A 21,217-nucleotide genomic window follows, 5' to 3' on the forward strand; every position below is an offset into this window, starting at 1 on the left:
TGAAAAATAAGGCGTCGTGCTAGAACGTGCCTCTTTAAATAGAATTCAAATCAGCTTACTGTTGGAACAATTGTACATTCTTCATGAATGGTCATTCAACCTATTAAATTATTTGATGTTACATGATATTTATATCATCCACCTAACACAACACGAATAAGTGTGCAATTTTCATGTATGACCATTCAATAGGCCAAATTCTCAATTTTTCAACATTTAGTCATTTTCTCATTCATTAATGTCAAATATAACTCATAAATTCAAAAAGAACTAAAATGATTTTGCTACGTATTTGTGGGAGTTACACACAACAGAGCACGGGTGATGGTATTGTAGTCCAATAAATGTGTTTAGAGAAATATAGCTATGAAGTTTTGCTACTCACATGCCAAGGTGTCTGATCCCTTTCGTAATATAGTTTGAACGACACAGAGCATACGTTTAGAAAATATATTTTAAAAAGAAAAATGTTTTCACCATTATTTTTATATGCATAGCATATAGAGATTTATCCACAAAGTAGGATTTGGAGGTGCATCTAAAATGACCGAGAGAATTCTTAATGCACGTTTTATTATCAAAGTTCTAAGATAGAAGGTGTTCCCTAGATAACTAATTTTAAGTTAAGAAGCTCATGTCATCAAAGTTCGAAGACGGATGGTGTACCCCAAATGACCAAAGTCATGTGGAATGCAAGTGATTGAATGGAAAGGAACAAGATAGAAGTTGTGTAAGACACATTAAATTAAAAAAATAATACTAAATCATATTATAAAATATTATTATTTATACTTATTATTTATTGACATAATATTACTCTTTAAATTTATATATAAAACACGTATTAATTTAGCAATATTATTTTATCAATTTAAATACATAATTAATAATATTTTATATTATCATGTATGTATTCTCTACTATAAAAAATTAATATGAAAATTTTTATAGTTAAATTTTGAGAATAGACTCACAAAAGTATCTCAAAAAAGCTAAAAATTGATAGGGCTGCAATTGTCAAATATAATATAATATTTTAAAGGTTTTATTTTCAAAAGCAGAAAATCCAATCACAGTAAAAAGACAGCTCGGTTTTTAATATAATATATTTCTGATAATCATGGATTTAATTGATTTTAAATGAGCATACGGACGAAATTAGTCCCTTGTTTAGCAATCATTATTAAGCGAATAAATATATGAAAAGTCTTAATCAGCCCATAATTAAAAAAAAAAAGGGGGCCGAATGAGAATTTTTCACCCAAGGTTTTGATAAAATAACATAGTCTTACCATATATGTTTGAAAATTCTATTTGTCTGATAAATTTTTAAAAAATATATTATATTTTTATAAAATTGTTAAAAAGATAAAAAAATCTACTAGCTAAATAACACTTTATTCTTAAATTTTATTGGATAATTTTTTTGTATCTTTAATTTATATTATTTTCTATTAAAATAATAATAAAAATTTGTTAGTATAAATATAAATAAGGATGTTAATGACGTATAATTATATGTTTAAGATAAATTATATTTTTGAAAATATTATGAGTGTTAATTAAATTTTCAAGGGGGTTTTGAAAATTATAAACAGTTCAAGGGTGTTTCAAATTTTTAAAATTCTATTTTGTCCCTGAATTGTGAACAGTATTTGAGTGTTAATGTCATTTTTTGAAACTTATTAGGCAAAAATGGATATTTCCCTTATCTTTTTAAAAAATTATCTTGTTCACCTCATATATTTTTTTGAATATGTTATCATGTTACTAATTTATAATATAACATTTACATTTCTAATTTGTTGTGTTTTATTAAGTTCTTTAGAGTATAATTATCATTTTTGAAACTATTGATGGGTATATTAAAATTTTAAAATTTTGATAACACCCTTGAACCTTTTTGAATTTTTAAAAATCCCTTAATACTTTTCTAACAGTCCTAGCATTTTTAAAATTTATGATTAGGCCCCAAACATATGCTATATGTTATTGACACCCTTATTTAGACGTGTACTAGTAAATTTTTTATTATTTTTAATTGAAACTAACATAAATTAAGGTAAAAATTATTTTAAAAAAATTTGGGGGCAAAGATTATTTAGTTTGAGAGTTTTTTGTCTTTTAAATAATTTTATGAAAAAAATTAACATTTTTTTAACAAATTTCACAAGGGGGTGGATAATTAGCTTTTCCAACATAAAAGGTAAAAATCTGTATTTGATCCAACCTTAGGTAGGACATAGTGATTTGTCATTTAAAATAAAACGAAGAAAAAAGGCTACTGAAGATAAAAAATGAAGCCAGGAAGGAAATGAAGGAGATTAATTTTGAGTTTAATATTATATAATATTATCTAATTACTTAACGGTGAAGCTTTATGGGCCAAAGAACTATTTCCCACCCAAGAAATGCTACATTCCCAAGTTTCCCCCTTTTAACTTTGACAATCTCAAATACCTACCCATAAATAATTAAAATTAACGGAACCGTAACCCTTTAAGATTTTATCTCTTTTTGCCCCCTAAACTATAAAAACTAAAAGTTTCCCCTAGCCTAAGTTTTAAAAAATGACAATTTCCCCTTACAGTTTCGTTTTGAAATCTCCGACGTTATTTTCGATGCCATTGTCAGCGACCTCTGCCTCCCAAAGCTTACTCTCCCTCCGATTGTCTCTCTCCTCCCATTTGGACCCCCAATGGGCATCAGAGTAGTCGTGGAAGACGAATAATTTTATTGGGGAAGACGAAGCTCTTTGTCCTCCCAAACGAAGATGAAGCTGTCAGAAATAGACCTCTGGGAATGGGAGGAGAGAGACTACCAGAGGGAGAGTAAGCTTTGAGAGGGAGAGGTTGCCTGCAATGGCCCCAGGGATGACGCTAGAGGTTTCGAAACGAAACCCTAAGGGAAAACTGTCATTTTTTAAAATTTAGGCTTAGGAAAACTTTTAGTTTTTAAAGTTTAGGGGGGTAAAAAGAGATTATATTTTAGTTTATTTTTAATATTATAGATAAAATGACGATTTTATCTTTATTATCGTTAATTTTAACTGTTTATGAGTGAATATTTGAAAATATCAAAGTTAAAGAGGAAAAACTTAGGAATGCAACATACCTTGGGTAGGAAATAATCCTTTGACCAAGCTTTATAGTAAGCGAATTCATCTCACAAGTTTTGCACTGTTTTATGGGGTCTAGCCAAACACGGATTTAATCTGAATTATTTCGAGCTTATATGCCGATTCGATTTAGTTATGTTTGAATTGAGCTTGCATTTTGCATGGCATGACTTCTGCACATCAAGATTTGGTCTCATTAGGCTCACTCAGAACTAGGTTAAAGCCCAATGGACTTCGAGCCGTTGCCCAGAAATGAAGCCTGATGTTAGATGAGTCCTTTTTGGGGATTTTGGATGGATTAGACATAGAGGACGAAGGCAACCTCTAAATTGGTCTCATTTGTTGCCAAAGGCCCAAAACCTAGTTGGTATTTCTACATGTTTTAGGTAGTATTCGAGATATATATATTATCAATAAATAAATAGTTAATTAATTACACCAATGTGAAATTATCAATTACCCCCTTATGTTAGAAAAAATACAAAAAAGTTTCACCATGTGCATCACACATATCGAATAAAATACATGTATATGACAAATTTTATTTTTTAACATCTTTACACATTATTTATATGTTTAACCCCATTCCTTTATATATATATATCAAAAGAGCTTGAACAAACCCTATCACTGTGGCCTAACCTGGCCAGTCGAAACCTCGGGCAAACCCTAAATAAGCCCAAGGCTTAAGCTCGTTTTCCACTTGTATATGTATCGTTATACTTTGAAAAACACGTAGTGTAATTAATTTTTTTCTTTTAACTTTCGGATGTTATATTAAAATCAAGTAATGTAGCATATGTTATTGTTTACATTGATGCATATATATGGACATGAAAACTACCTACCATTTTGATAATTAAATAACCATCGAATCTTATATAGAAAGTTATATCACATGCATCTCTCTTGTTTTATATTGATTGTCTGTTTCTTCCTAATGCATCTCTTCCCATATACATCTTTCTTGAATTTTAAACATTTGTACAGAGATTGAGCAATTATATAAAGCAAACCCAATTTGTCTTCAATCAGGAAATGATTCCTCATATCTAGGTAATTAAATAATACATAGTTTATATATGTAGCCAGAGAGATATTGTCTCAGTGAGAAGTTTAAGCCTCACCAGACAATTGATCCCCAACCATGTGAGGCCTAATTTTTAAAATTAAAGACGAAAACTGAGATAGATTGAATCACAGAACCTGCCAAAAACAATGCTATAGAAATATTATTACAGTGCACACACTAAAGACTAAAGTCTCTTTTGGAAAATTAGCTATAGAAGAAAGTCTATTGTTAATTTGGCTTGCTAACTGAGCCTTTGGTTGGCTTCATATTGGTTGCTAGCTATCATCAACAACAATTTTAGCAATTTTGAGGGCATATAAATGAGGACTGATCTGTTGAATGTGACCTGATATAGATCCTGTCTGTGAATTAATGAATAAGGGAAACTAGTAAAGAACAAAAAATGTTCTCATGCTTTTGTGTTAGCACATGATGCCAAATGCTATTCCTTCCACTTCGACATAAAGCGTCATAAAGGAGTATTATAAATATTCTTGCAAGGGTTATGGTTTGATTAGGTTAGAATAAAATAGAGGCAAAAGACGAGTAAACTTATATGTATAAATAATAAGTATAAATTTAAGTATAATTATTGTATATTATCATATGGTTGAATATTATTTTATCTTTAATTCAAATTCATCTAATCATATGATGACATATTATCATTTATACTCAAGTTTATATTTATTATTTATGCATATAATTTTACTATTAAAAGATCACTTTATGTATAGAAATTTGTATATACAATTTGTTTAGGAGTAATGTTATATATTCATATTTTTTAGTAAACAAATGGGTATGCATATATCGTGTTATTATAAAAATTGAATATTATTTTATTATTAATTTAAAATTACTCGATTATAAATATATAATTTTATTATTTATTTAGATAAAATTACAAAATTGGGTTATTTCCATTTTGGGTATAGCCAGCCAAAGGCCAAAAAATGGGGCTGGCTTTCTTCAATTTTGGTTTTGTGAAGTAACCTAAAATCAGCGTGGTTTTCAATATGGCTATTCATTCCTTCACATGTAAGGCACAAACAATTATGAAGTCAAATAAGAATTGTCAGGTTATAAAAAATCCAGAAATCGATTAAGCAACCGTGATAAAAAATTGAACATAATTAGAGCGTATTTGAGTTTGTAAGGAGGACCAGTCACCCTATCTAATAGCTTCGGATAAGTTTGGCAGGCATTCTTTTATCATTAAGTAGCTGTTTATCTGCAAGTGGCTGAGATGCACAAAAAATCCAGGGGACAGACCAGCAATCGTGGACACAAAGCAAACAAGGCCAAAGCTCTCGTCAAATTTGGATGTGCACGTTATGCAGAATGCTGACAGATGTTGTTAACTACTTTGCAGATAAAATATTATTTAATATCTTGATTTGTGAAGCCTCCAGGCTTGATCCCCAGATAAAACCAACTACAAAATGGAAGAATTCCCTTCTGTATTTCGGTCTTGCTTGTGGCGTTTTCCATTCTTCTTCTGGTAGTTTGAGATAACCATTACACCATTGCTAATATTAATAAAGGTTCTCCATCCAAAAGAGATTTCTCTTTCGTAGGGAATAATTGAGACGTACTAGGTTCTGTATAATGTGACAATTGGGTATACGAGTACATGTTTTTCCCTGCTTTTTTCAGGGAGAAGATTGTGCTTTATTATTCAGTTTTGATATCAAGATATGGGAGAGTTCATGCTGTTAAGCATCAAACGTCTGATTTTCTCTTAAAGAAAATCAAACGGTATTGATGAAGTATAGGAAATCTTATACGTAAGAAGCTTTCAATGGAGATCGATGACTAAAAGATACCAATTATCAGAACTCAAGCGGCTTAATTTATATTCTTGAAGAAACATGAATCAAATCCTGCAAAGATTAGACGAGAATAACAACAAATTCAACTAGAAATCAAGGCCTAGCCATGCCTTTACTTTCCCAGTGGAGTAGGTAAAGCTGGCGGTTCGTACTACCGTAACGTGTTCAAATTATATTAGTTTGAATTTTGTGTTAAAAACTTTTAATTTTAACCTAGCTCAAATTAAAATTGTGTCAGAATTTTTAACCCCAAACCAACATTTAAATATTCGAGCTCACTTAACCTTACCTAAATTGATATGAAATTGTCTATTGTTTTTATTTTCCAAAGTGTTTTTACCTTTTTAATTTTTTCACGAAATTATCCGAGTCTACTATTAATAAAACACACAATATAATATTTTATCTTGTTTATAAATAGTTTAAGAACTACATACTAAGACCTTTAAAACACATCGATAATCTAATTAATCAAATCACATTTTTACTACTTAATAATAATATAAAATATTTAGATAAAAATAAATAATAATATGAGTAATTACAATTATATAAAGATACAGTTATATTCAATATATAAAGATTCTAACTATTATTGATATTGTCTTTTAATATTTTTTTTAATTCATCCCTAACAAATTCGATTAAAATAATATTTTTTCAAAATATTCTAATCGATTCAGATCGTATTAGATATTTTTGTGTGAACTCTAGTATCATCCCATTTAATTTTAAATTGTGTCAAGTTGACCTGAAATAAATTAAAATGTACTACCTTATGAGTAATGTAACAATTTCCCTTACTCTTTTAGGAAGAAGATTGTGCTTTATTATTCAAAACGTTTGATTTTCTCTTAGAGAAGATTATTCTTCTTGAAGAAACTCGAATCAAATCCTGTAAAGATTAGACGAGAATAACAACAAACTCAACAAGAAATCAAGGCCTAGCCATATCTTTACTGGTGGAGTATATTCGTTGCACCTTTATATCTAATAGCTATCAAAGTTGAATACAAATTAGGCCAAAAGAATATTTCCCTCCCAAGGTTTTCTGAAATGAAATTACCACTCATTAGGTTTCAAAAAGCCAGATTTTTTCCACTGGTCATCCACTTGCATTAGTAAATTCCATTAAGTGAAAGGGTAAGACAATCATTTTGCATAGAATTTTTATTTTGTTTTTTGCTTTTCAAAATGATAAATGTTTGAGGGTGAATTTGATTTTTTAAAATACCAGGGTGTCAATGAAAAATTTTAGGCCTTCTAGAAATTTAAAAAAATTAAGGATTTTTAAAATTTTTTTAAATTTTAATATCTCCTCAATAGTTTAAAAATTACAATTATATCCTAAAAAATTGACCAAAATATAATTACTTAAAATTGATTAGAGTTTTGATAATTTTAGAGATCGATTCCAAATGTTAAAACCAAAATATGTATTGAATATTACTAATATCATGATATACATCTCTAATTTATTGTTGAATATTTACCTTAATATGTTGTTATTTTTCTAAGATTTAACGATCTTATAAATTAAAATATACTTTTAAAAATTATTTTAAAAGAAGTATTTTTATTTTGATATGTCATAATATTAATACCTAATCATATTTAAAAAAAATGTTTATATTATATAAATAAATATATATTTGAGATATACCTTTAAATAATTAAATTATTTTAAATTAAAAATAAAAAAAAAAGGTCGAAATCATACGTGAGCTCATTTAGAGACTTTAAATTTTATTGGTTTTCGAGTTAGGCATATCCCATTAATAAATCATAACAAAATTCCGAGTTGTATTCTGCCAGGATTGGGCTCCTGTTAAAGTGCGATTACAAAAAAGCAAAGCAAAGGTCAGCAGCCACATAAAGTAGCAGGAATCAACACTGGAGGAGTTAACTGGATATTCCAAGAATATTAAATCCTGAAGAATATTCCTTTATTCCCGCGTTTCCTAATTGTTACAATCTTGACCCTTTTGACCCTTTTGACCCTTTGATCTCCTGACCACAGCCCACCAACAACTTTGGCAAAATCAAGGCCATCAAACCGGGTGGATAGCCCAGCATGAAATATATTTATGTATATGATATGTTATTATGTAATTAAATAATATTATTTTATTTTTAATTTAAAATAATATTATTAATATAAAATTTATGCTCATTGTTTTTATATAAAATTCCATTATAACATAAAGTTTTTTACTCATTGTTTTATTTAATGATAGCTTATTGGAAAAGTAATATTCCTTTGGCATAACCGTGATTCTTCAGGATTGCACCCACTTTTCTGAGTATAAATAGCCTTCTCAGTTTCCCCTGTAACCTACAAAAAATTGTTCGTTCTTGTCTTGTTTTGGCACCCTAGGATTCTCTTCTTTTCTCTCCAATTTGCAGTGAGATCTCCATGGCCGGCATTGTTGTAATCTTCGATTTTGACAAGACCATTATTGACGTCGACAGCGATAATTGGGTTGTTGATCACTTGGGAGCTACAGACTTGTTCAATCAGCTCCTCCCCACCATGCCCTGGAACTCTCTAATGGTCAGTGTAGCACTTTCACTTTCTGATAAATTTTGTTAGTTTTCTTTAATTTCTCCGCACGAAGTTTATACTTCTTGTTTGAATATTTCCAGGACAGGATGATGGATGAGCTTCATGCTCAAGGCAAGACCATTGAAGACATTGTTGAGGCTCTGAAACAGGTTCCTATTCATCCCAGGATTGTCCCTGCCATTAATGCAGTCCATGATTTAGGGTAATGAACGATCGTTAATTTTCCAATTCTTTAAGATAAATTTTGCATCTTTCAGAGGAAAAAAAAAAAAAAACTGACATTCATTTGTTATAATGGGATTTTTTTTTCAGATGTGATTTGAGGATTGTTAGTGATGCTAATCTGTTCTTCATTGAGACAATCTTGGAACATCTTGGGATCAGGGATTGTTTCTCTGAGATTAACACTAATCCCAGCTTTGTTGATGAAGAAGGGAGGCTCAGAATTTCCCCTTACCATGACTTCACCATTGCTGCTCATGGCTGCCATCTCTGCCCTCCAAATATGTGCAAGGTATTTGATTATTCAGTCAATTTTGATAATTTGTTGTCAGCTTATTGTCTTTTACGCATTAATTAAAAAGAAAATTTGACTTTGTCAACAGGGTTTGATTATTGAAAGGATCCAGGCTTCTTTATCCAAGGATGGCAGCAATAAGAAGATAATCTACCTGGGTGATGGCAGTGGTGATTACTGTCCAAGCTTGAAGCTTGTTGGGCGAGATCATGTGATGCCGAGGAAGAATTTCCCCGTTTGGGATCTGATTTGCCGGAATCCAATGGTCGTAAAGGCGGAGATTCATGGCTGGACCGATGGTGAAGAGCTTGAGAAGATTCTTCTAAGACTAATCAACTCAATTTCTGCTGAAGATAGCCATAGCAACTCTGCTCAATTGATTTCTGGAGAGTGCAAGTTGCAAATAATGTCAGCCGCTGCTGCACCTGAGGCCCTGCCACAAGCTGTCCCAGTCCCCCAATAATTATTTACAGAATAATTTTCATTTTAAGGCGGATGCAAATATGCTAGCAATGTGGCACAAAAAAGTGTAACATTGCCCATGTTACATGAGTCTTGTGACTTCTTGTAGTCAATTATGTCAGCCCACACAAATGATAAATAAAGCTAGACCCCAATTATGTCTCAGCATATAGAAATGATCACTAAGGTTAAAATAATTTATCTACGCATACATTTGATTAAAAAAATTGATGTACTAACACAAATATAATATTATTTAATAAATTATTAATATATTTAATAAAATTAATATATATAAATAATTATTATGTTTGGTTGGTACTAATTAAAAATATATTAAGTATTTTCACTTAAATACTCCTAAAAAATTCTTTTTAGTATAAATTAATATTATATTTGATTAAACTGACATGTGTTAAATATTTGTTTTGTGTATAATTTATAATATTTTTATTTTAATAATTTTAGGCTTTCTGATATTATTAAATTATTTTTAAAAATTGTTACCTCTTTGTCAATATATATTTATTTTTCTAAAATATTAATGATAGTTGTCATTTTAATTTAAAATGAGATTATTTTTTTTAAATTTAATAAATAAAAATAAAAATATAAGTATGTAATAAAATTATGATTATTTTACTAATCTTTAAGTATCTAATGTCAAAGTAATAATCAAATTATCTCAAACCAAACACCCCTCCAATTTATTAGGAATCTGAGAAAAATCCTCCCAATCAACTAAATTATGCAGTTTATATAGTCTTTTTCTTTTTTTGTTGTGGGATTGATTTCTTATCTTGAATTTGGTCGCCAAACTTTATAATATACACACTCAAATTTGGTTTGAAACCCACCAAATTCTTGAGTTCTATTATGGCATAAATGAAAATTTGGAACCAGTGAAAGCAAAGTTGTCAGTTTATTATCACCATCATCCACAGGTTCATGAACTGAAAAGATGTTGGTGGGCAAGAGGGCCCTTCGTGATGTCAAGCACAATGTGCATCCTATTCTTTTAAGCACATTGAATTGCTGGTATTTTTGTCACTTAGTTAATATAATTGCGTAGCTATCACCTTTTTTGATTCCTTCTTGAGGAGAAATGAAAGCCTCGAATTTACTTTGAAGTGGGACTTGTCTTCCTTATGGTGAAACAGTGACAGGGTATTCGAATATTGGAATACTTAAGAGAATGAAAACAATTACACTGTGGTCTTTAGTGACTAAGCAATTTAATTGTATTTGTTATATCATCATTTATTGACCATATTTTTAGCTCAACATTCTTGATATACAGTCTCTATTTTCTCTTTTGTGTTTGACCTAATTTCTTGTCTTCTAATCGTTAATTAACATAAGACAACCTCCAACCTAAACCTTCGAAACTCGAGATTATTGTTCTTTTTTAATGTTATAATGACAAAGACATGTATTATAATTAACCAAGACAAAAACATATACAAATCTCCCATATGACTATAAAAAATTGTGGGGAGCAAACTTTAGAGGTGGACATGTTTAGGATGTGAAAATGTCAAACAGACAAAGACAAGGTAAAATATTTGATAGTTCATATTAAAAAATATATTTATATATCTTTGTGCATGCATTGAAGGCCAAACGACTATTTCCCACCCAAGGTTTGATGTTTTCTCAAAAGTCCCCCCTTTAACTATGGAAACACCAAACACCCACCCATGGCCGGTTAGATTTAACCAAACCCTAACGGTGGTAGGGGTAAAATCGTCATTTTTGCTATAATATTAAAAATAAACTAAAATAGAATCTAATTTTGCCCTCCTAAACTTTAAAAACTAAAATTTTCCCCCAGCCTAAGTTTTAAAAAATGGCAGTTTCACCCTAGGGTTTGATTTTGAAATCTCCGGCGACCGTTCCGGCTCCATTGCCGACGGCCTCTCCCTCCCGAAGCAACCTCTCCTTCCGGCGAATGTTTTCCTCCCATTTGGAGGATCGATCGACGTCGGCTTGGCCTTGGGAGATGAAAAACTTCGTCGGGGAAGACGAAGTTCTTCGTCTCCCCAGACGAAGCCGACGCCGTCGTCTTCGTCTGGGAAGACGGTCGTCTTCCCAGAGGTCCTCGGAGGTTTCAAAATCAAACCCTAGGGTGAAACTGCCATTTTTGAAAACTTAAGCTGGGGGAAAATTTTAGTTTTTAAAGTTTAGGGGGGCAAAAGGAGATAAAATTTTCAAGCGTTAGGGTTTGGTTAAATCTAACAGGCCATGGGTGGGTGTTTGGTGTTTCCATAGTTAAAGGGAGGACTTTTGAGAAAACATCAAACCTTGGGTGGGAAATAGTCGTTTGGCCTGCATTGAATTGCATTATTAGCTAAAGCTCCAGCTGTTTCCGAGAAATGTTACTGTAAATTAGGAAAAAAAACAAAAATCACTGGAGCCACCAAGGAGGACTCTTGTCAGCCAACAGGAATTGACATCCCATTTTGTATACAAGTCGATCATAAAGCTTGTGCCACCATAAACATTGAAATAATTTCACTAGTTTCTTCTGTTTACTATTTAATTTACTAGCCTCCGCGTATTTGAAACTTCAAACCATCTTCTTCAATTTACCATACCAGGTGCAATTTGCAGCTTTGGTTTTTGACCTTCAAATTCATGCCCAATAAAGTAAGATTTTGAATTGTGATATAAGGTAGCTAGATTGATCTCTATCATAAAAATAACAGCATCAGGGAATAGTGGAAAATTTTCTATCTTATCACTGTTATCATCCACATATTAAGTTTGAACATTTTGGATGGTAACTACATATGAAAATTCAATGATAAAAATTTGAACAATAGAAGTGATTTTGGAGTCTAAAAGTAGGCATCAAATTATATATAATATTCATGTCAATATATCATATTTGATAAAAATATTTAATAAACCTAGGATGAGTACATGACATTATATTTTCTAGGAAGCATCCGAGTTTATTTTTGGCCAAAAAGGTCCACAGTATTAAAGTGACTCATTCAAAATTCAGAAATGGCCTGCTCTCATGAATTCTTTAACCAACAGTAAATTGATCTTGATGAAATATTAGTCCCTTGGCATATTTCGAAAATCACAGCTGTTATTTTTACGTGACCTCCACATATACTTCCTATACCATTTACAAGATAAAAAACCCTCTTTCTTGTAATAACCTAAAAATAGTTTTTCTTAATCCAGAAATAGCAGGAATTTGGTGGATTTTGATTTTGATAAGCCACTGCGGTGATAACTGGGTGGTTGTTGAGTTAGGTGCCACTGAGGTGTTCAATCAACTCCTCCATACCTTGCCTTGGAACTCTCTCATGGTAATTAGTCCATAATATTGCATGCAAGATCTTGATTGGTTTCCTTCAAGACTCTGCTGAATTCATGTTATTTAATGCACAGAATCTGCAGGATAAAATGTTGGAAGAGCTTCATGATCAAGGCAAAACGATCGAGGATATTACAGAAGTTCTGAAGCTAACTCCTATACATTCCAGGATTATTCCAGCCATTAAGTCAGCTCCTGACTTGGAGTAATTAATTTTATATATAAATTATCTCTCTCTCTTTCAATTTGTTTGAGTTATGAGCTAAGTAATTTAACAAGTTCATTGATGAATAAACTAATTTGTGGTGGTGACTGTACAAATATGAGTAAAATTGTATTTATGTATATAATTTGCACAAGTACAATACAATCCAATAAGGAATCATAATCCTATAAAAATGGACTGATCGAATTACAATCAATCACAATCAAAATACAGAAATAAGTATATGCAATGAATCAAAACAAAACCAAATTGTATATTCACTTAACTCTTCCCAACAATTTTAGTGGGAGAGCACGAAGCTGCAATTAGAGACACAAATAATAGAGGTGCTTATATGATAAACCCTTGATAAAAATATCTGCAAGTTATTAAGAGACCAAAGGATCATGTTGCAGGCAAAGAACTCCACAAGCTACTAACTCAATTATGAAGCGCACATTGATGTTGATAAGTTAAGTGCAAACATGAAAAACAAGATTGGTGGTCATATAGAAAACAGACTTATTATCACAGAGCAAATATCAAAAAAGAGCAAAGAAAAATGTTGACTTCACACAAAAGATAATGGAACCATCAAACATCAATAATAACATGAACAAAGACTTGATACTTTAACTTAATTACTAGATTAGGATATAACAACTTGTTTCTTTACAATCTAACAAACAAGGTTACAACCAAGAAAAACATAATTTTTAGTAATAGATCGCCGAGTAGAAACATCGACAACTCAATCAACATAAAAATAAACCAAGAGATGAAGACTAAAGTCATGATGAAGTTGAAACCATTAAACATGGTGCCCCTAATGTACAAAAAATTGTGTTTCACTACACAAGTCTCTTTGAGTATAGCAGATAGTCACTGGACAATGTAATTCACAACAAAAATATGTAATATCAAGCCTAATAAGAGTAAGATACTGAAGGCCACAAATCATATTAAGAACTTGTGTAACTTTTTCAAAAATTAACCTGAATTTACCATATGGGAGAACAATACAAAAAAGCAAAATTTTCTAGACTGCTAAGACAACAGTATCAAAATCATGGAGAAAGATTATCTAGTATTTTGATAAACAATGGAGAGAGTCATGGTAACTTAGAAATGGTATATGTTTATTTTATTACATTGTCACTTTCTATTTTTAAGAAATTAATGCACACTCTTAATAAGAGGATAAATCAATTAAGAGATAGAAAAGATATCTCAAAAAGGTTATTGGTGTAATGATTCTAGGACTGATCAATAACTCAAATAGTTGGTCTAACTGAAATAAAGTTTTCTCATTATGAAAAAAATAAAGAAAGAAAGAAATGGTTGGTGATTTTCAAACGACAACCCGTTTTTATAATCCACGATTGTTACAAAACCAAATCAATTGACCAATTGGGTAAAGCTTCCCACTCGTCCAAAATTACCAGAAACTTCCATCTCTTTGGCCAAAATGCTAGAGCTTAAGATTCACCCAACGGGGATGATGACTTAGCTTGTGAAAATTAGGGGACTGGAAACCAACCCATGTTTTATATATTTTCTAAAAATCCAGAATTATATTCTATTATATTACATACATCTTTAGTTCTGTTCACAATAATTGATACATGCACATAGAACAGCCTTTGCAAAATACTTATACTATTCAAATACATTAATAACCTATAAAAATGCTAGCTATGTGACAACAATATCAATTGCTTAACTCTCTTTATTTTCTAATTATACTATCATCACTGCTGGTTGTCAGGTTTTGGTAGGAGTTTTTTTCCTGCAACTGGACTAGTACTCAGCTGCCAGCTTTGAAAAGGGATGAATTTGTCTCCATAAGCTTTGATGGTTCATTATATTCTAACAACTTCCCTGGAAATCATAAACCAACAGAACAATCAGCCAGAAGGTGTTTCTTATCAGTTTCAGTTGACTTTCTTAGAGGCATACAACACAACAACACTATTGATTATTGAAATGGAATGCCCAGTTCCTGTTACAATTTTGAGTTACGAAAAAATCCGATATCTCTTATTGACTCTTTCATACAATAGTTGATCAATACAATAGGTTTAAAACCTTTATCATTGATGTAAAAACATACATTTAAATATGCAATAAAGGAGATTGTGAGATAAATGAAACAATTTTATTTATTAAACAATTTTTTACACCATCTTTGAATGCATTGTAGTCTTAGGGCATGACCCCAACACTAGTTTCTCAATGATGTATTAGATACAAATGCCAATATGAATGGTCTTGCAAACTTGAAATGCATTTTTTTTTTTGGCTAGGGAGTTTAAAATGGAAGACTCTGGAATTGTAAATCAGATTTTCAAGATTGTGGTATTTGAAGATAGAAGTAATGGGAAAGCCTAGACAACTCAAGTTGTTTTGAAAGAATTTTGCAATGTTTCATATGCAGGATTTAAAACCAATTAGAATCTTATTAGACACAGATTCTCTTTTAAACATGCACTTACCATAAAAGTAGAGATCATTAAAATATAGTAAAGTGAATTTTTTGTTACTTGGAGGGCATTTCTAAGATTGTCAATGACATATAATTGTATGCTTAGGATAAATTATATTTTTGAAAATATTATGGGTAGTTAAAGTAATTTTTAAGGGGGTTTTGGTAATTAAAAAAAGTTCAGAGGTGTTTTAAAATTTTTAAAATTCCATTTTGCCCCTTGGTAGTTTTAAAAATGACAATTATACCCCTATAGAATTGAACAAAATGTAACAAAATAGTGGTTTAAATATTATATTACAAACTATTTGAACTATAAATAAAATTTTAAAATATACGAGAGTAAATATAATAATTTTTTTAACAATATAGAAAACATATATATTTTCCCCTAATAAGTTTTAGAAAATAAAATTTATACCCTCACAATTAAGTTACACATAAATATTAGGCCAAAGGACTATTTCCCATCTAAGGTATGTTGCATTCCCAAGTTTTCTCGTTTTAACTTTGATAATCTCAAATGCCCACCCATAAACAGTTAAAATTAATGGGATCTTAACTCCTTAAAATTTTATCTCTTTTTGCCTGTCTAAACTTTAAAAACTAAAAGTTTCCCCCAGCCTAAGTTTTAAAAAATGACAGTTTTTCCCTAGGGTTTCATTTTGAGATCTCCGACATCATTTCCGGCTCCATTGTCGATGACCTCTCCCTCCGATGGTCTCTCTCCTCCCATTTGGACATTCGATTAGCATCGGAGGAGCTGTGGAAGACGAAGAGCTTCATCGGGGAAGACAAAGTTCTTCGTCCTCCTAGATGAAGATGAAGCTATTGTCTTCGTCTGGGAAGACGATTGTCTTCCCAGAATAAGACCTCTGGGAAGATGACTGTCTTCCCAAACAAAGACTACAACTTCGTCTCCTTGAAGAAGCTCTTCTAATGCGGATCCGACATCCAAATGGAAGGAGAGAGACCGCCAGAGGGAGATAAAGCTTTGGGAGGGAGAGGTCACCGACAATGGAGCCGGAGATGATGCTGAAGATCTTGAAATGAAACCCTAGGGGGAAACTGTCATTTTTTAAAACTTAGGTTAGGGGAAACTTTTAGCTTTTAAAGTTTGGGGGGGGGGGGGGCAAAAAGAGATTATATTTTAATTTATTTTTAATATTATAGAAAAAATAATGATTTTACCCTTAGGGAGCGTTTGGTTCAAGTTATTGAATATTACCTTGATAATCTATCTTTTATTCCCTTGTTTGATTTATCAGTAATAAAAGAGTACAGTAATATTCTATTACCAATGCTGACGTGACAGGTAATATAGGTGGTAATCTGATTACCACCTTCATCTTAGGTATTTAAAGTTTACCAAAGTAATTTTAATTTTATTATAATTATATTATTATTTATTAATTTTTTGAGATAAAAATAAATTTATTTTTAATTAATATGATAAATAATATAAAAAATATTTAAAAATAATTATATTCAAGGGCATTTAAGTAATATAATTTACTAGTAATCTTTTATTATCTTTAACTAAACACAATAATTATTTATACCTACCAAATTTTATCAAACATAGTAATTATTTATATCCAGTAATCTTCTAAGTAATTTATCTTCAAGGTAATCTTTCTATTTTGGTAATAAAACATTACCCAAACCAAACGCCCTCTTACTACTACTAATTTTAACTACTTATGAATAGATATTTGAGGTTATCAAAATTAAAGAGGGGAAACTTGTGAATGCAGCATACCTTAGGTGGGAAATAGTCCTTTGGCCTAAATATTATTGTAATATTCTAAGCTTCAAGAAAGAATAATAGTTAACCTTTGTTATAATATTTAAACAAAAAGACATATTAGTGAAAACTAACGGTTAATTTTGACAAACCAGTGAAAAATGACTTTTTCAAATTTAAATTGTGGTAATATAAGTTTTCATCACAACTTAGGGCAAATATTATTTGGCCTAAAAATTTGACACTTAATTTTCGTAAATCTTTCCAATCAACCTAGCTTACTAACACTTTAATATAAAATAGGCCAAATAACTAGTTCCCACCCACAGCTTGATTAATAGCAATTTTTCATCTGTTAAGTTTGAAAAAATTATATTCTCATCCGACTATCAAAGTCATCTTCTAGTTTTAATAATTTAAGGGTATTTATGTAATTTTATTCAAATATTATATATTAGTATAATTGATTAAATCCTAAAAAATATTCCTTTATTCCCGCATTTCCGGATTCTGATGATCTTGGCTCTTTTGACCCTTTGATCTGCTGACCAAAACCCATCAACAACTTTGGTTAATCATTGTCACCAAATCGGATGAATAGCTAAACATATTTGTGCACGTGATATACTATTATATAATATAATAGTATTATTTTATTTATAATTTAAAATTATATAATTAGATATCATTATTTATATAAAATTTGTACTTATTATTTGTGAATAAAATTTTATTATAACATAAAGTTTTTTTACCCATTGTTTTATTTAATAAGAGCTTATTCTAGATTGATGAAGCCAAACTAGGTTTTTTACCTGTTTCACGTAATGTTCCTTCGGCATAACCGTGATTCTTCAGGATTGTGCCCACTTTTCTGAGTATAAATAGCCTTCTCAGTTTCCCCTGTCACCTATAAAAAATTGTTCGTCTAGAATTCTCTTCTTTTCTCTCCAATTTGCAGTAAAATCTCCATGGCCGGCATTGTTGTAATCTTCGATTTTGACAATACCATTATTGACGTCGACAGCGATAATTGGGTTGTTGATCACTTGGGAGCTACAGACTTGTTCAATCAGCTCCTCCCCACCATGCCCTGGAACTCTCTGATGGTCAGTGTAACACTTTCACTTTCTGATAAATTTTGTTAGTTTTCTTGAAATTCTCCGCACGAAGTTTATACTTCTTGTTTGAATATTTCCAGGACAGGATGATGGATGAGCTTCATGCTCAAGGCAAGACCATTGAAGACATTGTTGAGGCTCTGAAACAGGTTCCTATTCATCCCAGGATTGTCCCTGCCATTAATGCAGCCCATGATTTAGGGTAATGAACGATCGTTAATTTTCCAATTCTTGAAGATAAATTTTGCATCTTTCAGAGGAAAAATAACAAAAACTGACATTCATTTGTTATAATGGGATTTTTTTTTTCAGATGTGATTTGAGGATTGTTAGTGATGCTAATGTGTTCTTCATTGAGACAATCTTGGAACATCTTGGGATCAGGGATTGTTTCTCTGAGATTAACACTAATCCCAGCTTTGTTGATGAAGAAGGGAGGCTCAGAATCTCCCCTTACCATGACTTCGCCATTGCTGCTCATGGCTGCCATCTCTGCCCTCCAAATATGTGCAAGGCATTTGATTATTCAACCAATTTTGATAATTTGTTGTCAGCTTATTGTCTTTTGCGTATTAATTAAAAAGGAAATTTGACTTTGTCAACAGGGTTTGATTATTGAAAGGATCCAGGCTTCTTTATCCAAGGATGGAAGCGATAAGAAGATAATCTACCTGGGTGATGGCAGTGGTGATTACTGTCCAAGCTTGAAGCTTGTGGAGGGAGATCATGTGATGCCGAGGAAGAATTTCCCCGTTTGGGATCTGATTTGCCGGAATCCAATGGTCGTAAAGGCGGAGATTCATAGCTGGAGTGATGGTGAAGATCTTGAGAAGATTCTTCTAAGACTGGTCAACTCAATTTCAGCAGAAGATAGCAATAGCAATTCTGCTCAATTGATATCTGAAGACTGCAAGTTACAAATAATGTCACCTGCTGCTGCAAATGAGGCTCTGCCACAAGCTCTCCCAGTTCCCCAATAATTAATACAGGATAATTTTCATTTTAGGCGGATGCAAATATGATAGCTGAGTGGCACAAAAAAGTGTAACATTGCCTAAGTTACATGAGTCTTGTGACTTCTTGTTGTCAATTACGTCAGCCCATACAAATGGTGAAGGGAAAAGGATAATTTCCCACCCAAGTTTTGTTAAAATGATGTTTATATATCTATAACATATAAAAAAACTCAAATATCCATTCAAGTTTTAATTTATTAGAATACACCCATAAATTTTCCTTTAGCGTTAAGGAGTAAATTTGTCATTTTATGTGTAATATTAAAATAATTAAAATTATATCTCATTTTACTCCTCTTAGTTTGGAAAACTAAATTTTTTCCTAAATTAATTTTGAAAAATCCACTTTTTCCCCTAAAATTCAATGACTTTCTTCTGTAAACAGTTGACCAACAGTGGAGGAACATAACGGAGTCATCTAGAAGATGATCTTTGGACAACGACTATCGTCAAAGAATGATGATTGTTGTCCAAGGATGACGACTGTCACCTAGATCTGGACAATACTTCTTGTCTAGAATGGACAATAAACATCATCCAGTAAAGGACGATGAGCATCATCCAACAACCAACCATGTCAGTCGTTGGTGGCAAGAGGGAGGAGTAAAGAAAAGATTAGGGATTTGGAGAGGGGGGGGGGGGGGAAGTCACTTTTCAAAGTTTATGTATGAGGGTTAAATGTTAATTTTTAAAACCTGATAGAGAAAATAAGATAAAATTATATATATTTTTTAATATTATTGTTAAATAAAAGTTTTACTCTTGTATTTAATAGTAGTTTAGAAATTGGTGAGTGTTTAAGTTTTTCATCTGTTACGGATGTATTTTTAAGATTGAACTAAAACTTGAGTGGGAAATTGTCCTTTGCCCAATGGTAAATAAAGCTAAACCCCAATTATGTTTGGACATACAAATTAAAAACATTTATCTTTGGATTCATTTGATTATATTAGCACAAATATAAGGTTATTTAAAAGATTATTAGGTATAAATTATATAAATAATTATTACATTTGGTCGGTATTAATAAAAATATATTAAATATTATTTTACTTAAATACTTTGAAAAAATTATTATTAGTATAAATTAGTATTAGTTTGATTAAACTAACATGTGTTAACATTTGTTTTGTGTTTAATTTATAATATTTTTATTCTAATAATTTTAGGTTTTTTGATATTATTAAATTATAAAATTAATTAATTAAATTATTTTTATAAATTGCTTCCTCTTTGTCAATAGATATTTATTTTTCCAAAATATTAATGGTAATTGTCATTTTAATTGAAAATGAGATTATTTTTTAAAAAATTAATAAATAAAAGCAACATGCAAGCATTCAACAAAAGCCCACGAAATTCTTGAGCTTTATTATGGCAGAAATGACAATTTGGAAACAGTGAAAGGCTAAAAGCAATGTTATCAGTTTATTATCGTCATCCACAAGTTCATGAACTGGAAAGATATTGGTGGACAAAAGGCCATTAGTGTCAAGCACAACGTGTATCCTATACTGTTGAACATGTGGCTAAATTTAAGCCACTATTAAATTGCTGGTGTTGTTGTCACTTGGCTAACATTATAGAGTAGCTTTCACCATTTTTGTTGCCTTCTTGAGTAGAAATGAAAGCCTCAGATTTACTTTGAAATGGGACTTGTCTTCCTTATGGTGAAACAGTGACAGGGAATTCGAATATTGGAATATTTAAGAAAATGACAATTATTACAGTATGATCTT

The 21,217-nt window shown here is 31.0% G+C and overlaps 2 protein-coding genes across 2 annotated transcripts; both read left to right on the top strand.

Annotated features, from left to right (window-relative positions):
- The first annotated feature begins 8,365 nt into the window (after nucleotides 1-8,365).
- LOC123218588 (inorganic pyrophosphatase 2-like) lies at nucleotides 8,366-9,735 on the top strand. The gene is made up of 4 exons (XM_044640083.1): nucleotides 8,366-8,579; nucleotides 8,672-8,793; nucleotides 8,904-9,105; nucleotides 9,197-9,735. Exons 1-4 carry the CDS (start codon nucleotides 8,442-8,444, stop codon nucleotides 9,569-9,571), a joined length of 837 nt encoding a protein of 278 aa, XP_044496018.1. The 5' UTR covers nucleotides 8,366-8,441; the 3' UTR covers nucleotides 9,572-9,735.
- Nucleotides 9,736-18,250: 8,515 nt separating this feature from the next.
- On the top strand, nucleotides 18,251-19,664 carry LOC123219544 (inorganic pyrophosphatase 2-like). The gene is made up of 4 exons (XM_044641550.1): nucleotides 18,251-18,450; nucleotides 18,543-18,664; nucleotides 18,775-18,976; nucleotides 19,068-19,664. Exons 1-4 carry the CDS (start codon nucleotides 18,313-18,315, stop codon nucleotides 19,440-19,442), a joined length of 837 nt encoding a protein of 278 aa, XP_044497485.1. The 5' UTR covers nucleotides 18,251-18,312; the 3' UTR covers nucleotides 19,443-19,664.
- Nucleotides 19,665-21,217: the final 1,553 nt, after the last annotated feature.

Source organism: Mangifera indica, chromosome 6 (genome assembly GCF_011075055.1).
Source record: "Mangifera indica cultivar Alphonso chromosome 6, CATAS_Mindica_2.1, whole genome shotgun sequence".
In the NCBI taxonomy this organism is placed as follows: domain Eukaryota; kingdom Viridiplantae; phylum Streptophyta; class Magnoliopsida; order Sapindales; family Anacardiaceae; genus Mangifera; species Mangifera indica.